Source organism: Limulus polyphemus, unplaced genomic scaffold, assembly GCF_000517525.1.
Source record: "Limulus polyphemus unplaced genomic scaffold, Limulus_polyphemus-2.1.2 Scaffold8501, whole genome shotgun sequence".
Classification (NCBI taxonomy): domain Eukaryota; kingdom Metazoa; phylum Arthropoda; class Merostomata; order Xiphosura; family Limulidae; genus Limulus; species Limulus polyphemus.
Window position 1 is genome coordinate 8502 of NW_013674111.1, and position 7010 is coordinate 15511.

At 31.0% G+C, this 7010-nt stretch overlaps 1 protein-coding gene across 1 annotated transcript in view; it reads left to right on the forward strand.

Moving 5' to 3' along the window:
* The window catches only part of LOC106475389 (F-box only protein 44-like), a 13483-nt gene that overhangs the window by 4103 nt on the left and 2370 nt on the right, over positions 1 to 7010 (forward strand). Inside the window, exons 2-4 of the mRNA XM_013936072.2 lie at positions 1148 to 1240; positions 3306 to 3432; positions 6074 to 6209. Coding sequence (XP_013791526.1) covers positions 1148 to 1240; positions 3306 to 3432; positions 6074 to 6209 — 356 coding nt within the window. The remainder of the gene's footprint in view (positions 1 to 1147; positions 1241 to 3305; positions 3433 to 6073; positions 6210 to 7010) is intronic.

The following is a 7010-nucleotide window of genomic DNA, read 5'->3' on the forward strand; positions in this document are numbered from 1 at the left end:
AGTGTCTTTATTAGTAAGATATGTTATGTATGAAGATATTAGTGTCTTTATTAGTAAGATTTGTTATGTATGAAGATATATTCTTTATTACATAGACCTACATGTATAATAACCCTTTAGTCAGTTTTAGGTTGTGGAGAAAGTCAAGACACAAACCTACATGTATAATAACCCTTTAGTCAGTTTTAGGTTGTGGAGAAAGTCAAGACACAGACCTACATGTATAATAACCCTCTAGTCAGTTTTAGGTTACGGAGAAAGTCAAGACACAGACTTGCATGACTTACAAGACTTACATGTATAATAACCCTCTAGTCAGTTTTAGGTTACGGAGAAAGTCAAGACACAGACTTACATGACTTACAAGACTTACATGTATAATAACTTTTTAGTCAGTTTTAGGTTATGGAGAAAGTCAAGACACAAACTTACATGTATAATAACCCTCTAGTCAATTTTAGGTTACGTAGAAAGTCAAGACACAAACCTACATGTATAATAACCCTCTAGTCAGTTTTAGGTTACGGAGAAAGTCAAGACACAAACCTACATGTATAATAACCCTCTAGTTAGTTTTAGGTTACGGTGAAAGTCAAGACACAGACTTACATGTATAATAACCCTCTAGTCAGTTTTAGGTTACAGAGAAAGTCAAGACACAGACGTACATGGATAATAACCCTTTAGTCAGTTTTAGGTTACGGAGAAAGTCAAGACACAGATAGAAAGTTAATACCTACTCTAGAACTCATCATTTTTGAGTTGATATTGAAGAAAGTGAACTAATCATTAATTCAGTTTTGGGTTTGTTTTAGAGAAACTAATGACAGAGAACTAAACATATAATCATATTACTATTAACATACCAGCCATAGCCTCGTAAGACATATGCTTAGCCATTAATCCAAAATTCAATTGACCACAGCAACATGTAACCTGAACAGGAATTCTGTAACCTCTAAACAGGAGAACATGGGATTTTCTTTTGTATAAAATGGTAGAGTTATAATGGGTTGAAAACCATACAAGTTATTTTTTTGTAGCATGTGAATAATGTCTCATTCAATAGTGTAGTTCTGAAGCATTTTGTGATAGATACATCAGAACATTATTTTGAATTAATATCTTGTGGTTTCTGTACTCTTAGAAAATTTAAGCCAGTGGACAGTAATAGAGAATGGAGGTGATAAGTGGCTGGTAGAAAAAGAAGCTGTAGGAGTTGATCCATTTCCAGAAGATGGTAATAAACAGTAACGATAAATTGTTAACGTTAGAAGGTTAAAGAGAGTTACTCAATTAATTTTAAAGAAAGTTATCAATCAGTTTTAAAGAAAGTTACTCAGTCAGTTTTAAAGAGAGTTACTAAATCAGTTTTAAAGAGAGTTACTCATTCAGTTTTAAATAGAGTTACTCAATTAGTTTTAAATAGAGTTACTCAATTAGTTTTAAAGAGAGTTACTCAATTAGTTTTAAAGAGAGTTACTCAATTAGTTTTAAATAGAGTTACTCATTCAGTTTTAAAGAGAGTTACTAAATCGGTTTTAAAGAGAGTTACTCAATCGGATTTAAAGAGAGTTACTCAATCAGATTTAAAGAGAGTTACTCAAATCGGTTTTAAAGAGAGTTACTCAATCGGTTTTAAAGAGAGTTACTCAATCGGTTTTAAAGAAAGTTACTAAATCAGTTTTAAAGAGAGTTACTCAATCAGTTTTAAAGAGAGTTACTAAATCAGTTTTAAAGAGAGTTACTAAATCAGTTTTACAAGCTACTGCGTTTTATTCAGTTAAACCTAATAAAGAGTAGTTACTTGAAATTTTGCTTCAGTAAACTGGTTTTACATCAACATTGTGTCAGTACAACTTTCTTATGAACATCTAGGCCTCAAACTGTATTTGCTATAATCAATTACCTATGAGGATCTGTTACTTTGATTAATATCACATAAAACAATCAATTAATTGAAATTAGTGTTTTTGATTATTCCAATTATCCAGTAATTGAAATATTGCCAGTATGATTTTTCACTATCAGTTTGAATTAATTCAAGTTTGTTCAGCTTAATCAATTAATTTCACTACTTAAGAAAACAAGCAACTGATTAAAACTAGGGTTTTTCAATTACTACTATTTTTACGATGAAAGGAAGGACTTTGTCGTAATTAAAAGTAAACTAGATAATTCGGATAAACAGAGTAAAATTTAATGAAAATACATCGTTTCACCAGGTTAACCTGGCATCATCAGATACATCAACTACAATGAATGAATTGAAACTACAAATATATATAATACAGCATAAGGGTACATTGAACTTTGATTGAGTAAATTTAACAGTAAGGTATTTCCGGAGGGTGTTTATTGATAGGGCTTGACTTCTTGAGGGTCAATGTCCGTAATCAACAAAATAGGAAAATATAAGTACTCTTTCAAAAATATATAAAATATTATAACTATTATACTACTGTTTTTGATTATTTCAACTAACCAAGTAAATAAGTTATTTCTATTATGTTTGTTTGTTGTTAAGAGAAAAAATGTTCAAGGGGTATCTGTGCTATGCCCATCATGGGCATCAAAACCCAAATTGTAGAGTTACAAATAATTTTTTAGCTATCTCATGAGAGTATTTGACTTTTGATTATATGAGTGTAAACTATTAACGAGTCTAATGATTAATCATTTAGCACTAATCACTTAGATGTGGTAACACAAATGTTAGTAGCTTCTAAAGAGTAGTATTTCATAATATGTTCAATTCCTCTAGAAATTTTGATTAATTCTATTATTCAGGCTTGTGTGCAAGTGAAATTTAGTTTCAAAAATAAATATATATCACAATATTTTCTCCCTGAACAGGTATAAAAACACAATATTTTCTCCCTGAACAGGTATAAAAACACGATATTTTCTCCCTGAACAGATATAAAAGCACAATATTTTCTCCCTGACTGGTATAAAAACACAATATTTTCTCCCTGAACAGATATAAAAAACATAATATTTACTCCCTGAACAGGTATAAAAACATAATATTTTCTCACTGAACAGGTTTAAAAACACGATATTTTCTCCCTGAACAGGTATAAAAACACGATATTTTCTCCCTGAAGAGGTATAAAAAACACAATATTTTCTCCCTGAACAGGTATAAAAACACTATATTTTCTCCCTGAACAGGTATAAAAACACAATATTTTCTCCTTGAACAGGTATAAAAACATAATATTTACTCCCTGAACAGGTATAAAAACATAATATTTTCTCACTGAACAGGTATAAAAACACAATATTTTCTCCCTGAACAGGTATAAAAACATGTTTTTCAACTTCCTATATGAATTGTTCGAAATCCCAGTTGATTGATCTCTCTCGGGAAGGTGTACCTCAAGAGGTGATGGACAATGCTCGACCCAAAATCGAAGTATCTGAGTGGTAAGTTGCCTTTTCATTGTGTTTAACATACTTAGAACACGAAGTTTCTTTTTACCATTTTCTTATCAGTTTCATCATGTACTAGTGACAGATCAATAATATAGTTCAATAAAACTCAACATTATATATAAGCACATAGAGCAGAATGCTTAACCCCTGATAAATTCTTTAGTAAAACTTGACTAATTACCTTCAGGACACAGTGTCAATTAGGGTTAGGAATGATCTGTACGAAGCTTGTCTGGTAGTGTATTCTTTAGTAAAACCTGTCTAAATAACTACAGAACACAGTCGGTTAGGGTTTGGAATGATCTGTATGAAGCTTGTCCAGTAATGTATTCTTTAGTAAAATCTGACTAATTAACTGCAGGACACAATGTCAGTCAGGATTAGGAATTATCTGTAGGAAGCTTGTCTGGTGACATATTCTATACATAAGTTCTCCCTCTGCACTTAAAAGTTTCCCCTCTATATAAAAGTTCTCCCTCTGCACTTAAAAGTATTTCCTCTTGATACAAAAGTTCTCCCTCTACACTTAAAAGTGTTGCCCTTCTGCTTCCTAACCACCCTGCTCCCACTTTTACTGGCTGTTATGTAGACACTATATCACTAATTGCTTCAAATTCTCCTCGATTCCACAGTTGATCTCAGCTATAGCAACAAATATTTTACCCCCAAGAAACACTGCAAAATATCCAACAAGCTGTTTCACCTTGTTTTTGAGTTAAGTTTCAACATAAGTAGCATACCTTGTTCGCTTCTAATATATTTCCGTAGATTTTCATTTTTCAGCAGAGATTTTCTCACAATTTTTCTAACCTTATTAATGACGTCGAGATATGTGTATCGCTACGTTCATCTCCACCAACTGAATCAACAAATTTGTTAGCATCCATTACCAAATTGCCGTATCAATCACTGTGTTAAATTCTTCATCTTCTGCCTGTTTTAATTCAAGCACAGATGATCCACCAGACTTTGATCTCTAATAATGGGTCACTCTTCTTGTACGAAACATGCAGCTGAGTGGATTCCCCGAGTGTAACATGTGATGATGAGTCTCACGTTGACTGTTAACTAACCTTCCAAATTTAACTAATACACTGTAACACATTTTACTATGTCTGTTTTTTAATGAAACATTAAATTCAGCTAATTTATTTTCTACAGCCTCAATATAGCAATTTTCACAGGCATAGAACCAAAAATCCTCACCATTCCTAAATGCCAAAATTTATCACTTGCATGTACATCAATATTCAGGTACTGTGATTTTTTAGTGATGTATACTCGTTAAGAGACAGACTAAATCTGGACCCTCTGCTTAACCTTGTGTTAGTTTCCGTATTTATTACAAGGAAATATAAAATTGTGTTTTACAATTTCTACTCAGGCTATTAGAAGAATAACACATTCTGTATAATCAATAATAATAATGAAAATATATTAGCTTACCCACCTGTAATGATAAAGAGCATTAAAAAAAAAACTGAAAATCAGTCAGTTGTTTCTCACCCTTGACCAATTTTAGCCAATTTCTAAAAACAGCTAAGTATCTTACATAGGAACCAGCAGGTACACATAAAAAGATTAGAAATAATGTTTTTAGAATGTTTTGTAACAACCAGAAACCCCTGAATCTGGGGCACATGTTCTCAGCTTTCAGTTTATCATTTACCACCCTTGAACCTGGTTGAGAAAACTAGCATGACATGGATGTTTGAGGCTAAGCAATATATAATTAGATGTACTTATTCATATATTCACACAAACATTATTCTGTCTTTAACATGAGATAGTTATACAAAAGTAAAGTATATATAATTAGATGTATCTACTAACACACAAACATTATTCTATCATTAGCATGACATGGATGATTGAGGCTAAAGTATATATAATTAGATGTATGTATTCACACAAACATTATTCTGTCTTTAACATGAGATAGATGTACAAGAGTAAAGTATATATAATTAGAGTATGTATTCACACAAACATTATTCTGTCTTTAACATGCGATAGATGTACAAGACTAAAGTATATATAATTAGATGTATGTATTCACACAAACATTATTCTGTCTTTAACATGAGATAGATGTACAAGAGTAAAGTATATATAATTAGATGTATGTATTCACACAAACATTATTCTGTCTTTAACATGCGATAGATGTACAAGAGTAAAGTATATATAATTGGATGTATGTATTCACACAAACATTATTCTGTCTTTAACATGCGATAGATGTACAAGAGTAAAGTATATATAAATACAAGAGTGTCTAGGTGTTCATGTAGACACATATCTGTATGTTAGTTAAATAATTTCTAAAGCAGTATGTTCTAGACTCAATAGAATAAAATATAAATGTCTAAACAATACCATATGTGTTCACTGATGAAAGATCAACTTACAATTTTAAAGAGTTAATCAATATTGTGAGTGTTAACTGCACCTTCAAGCTCTGAATACAGCTGGTTTAGTAAAATTTTGACAGTAGAATAAAAATGAACAAAATGTTTTGGATGTAATTCTCTTCTAAAATGGAAGGAACGTAATTAAAAATAGGGGGACATTTAGATCACATTCTGACTTGTGTGCCTGTCTTTCACTTTTTAAAAAGTTACTTTTTCAGGTATGCAGCAAGGTTTGACTGTGGAAGTACATATGAATTGACGGTGAGGTTGCTAGATAAAAACTACGAACCACAAGATGAGTTTCATTATGGACCTCAGGAAGTGGCACAGTGGCAAGGTCGTCAGTGGATTCAGGTATGAAGTTCTGTTATATTTTTATAATATCATGTAATATAATGCCTACACATATGTTATATCCTTAGTTTAATTGTCATATATGTGTATAGTGTTTTGAAACAAGTTGATATTTTGCTTAATGATATATATGTATAAACAAATATTAAGAAAACTTAAAATTAGGTGATTATTGTACTTTCTTATTATAGACTTCTTAAGTGCTTAGATTAAGATTCTGTATGCTAGAAAAACTAGGTCAAAGTTTTCTGAATGTTTTAGTAGAAAAATTCTACACTTTCAATGAAATCTCAACACAATTTTTTAAAGAAACTCTCTCTGATGTTTAATGTTGTTCAACTTCTTTTTTTTTTTTTCTGAATCCCAGTTAAACTATGGACCCAAGTAGTAAAAGTCTGTTAAACTATATCCTCAACAATTCATCTGTATTTAAACTGTCTCCTCTACAATTCAGGTGTATTAGTTCAATAGAACTATCAGAAACCAAACTATTATCACTGGAAAATATATTTCTTTTCAATTGATCATTTTATCGGTTTCGAAGTGAAATACACATCTAATGGTGTGAGGATAATGCTTTGACATGGTGTTCACATTGTTGCTTAACCCAAATGAACTGGACACTGTAGACTAATACATATGAATTCACTTTGCAAGTTTAACATGAAATCTCTGTTCCTACATAGATATCTCTTTAAAAAGTAAAATAGCTTTTATAACTTGATGCTTCTGTTTTATTATAAACTTTTGATAACTTGATGTATAATAAAACAGAACAACTTTTGATAACTTGATGTATAA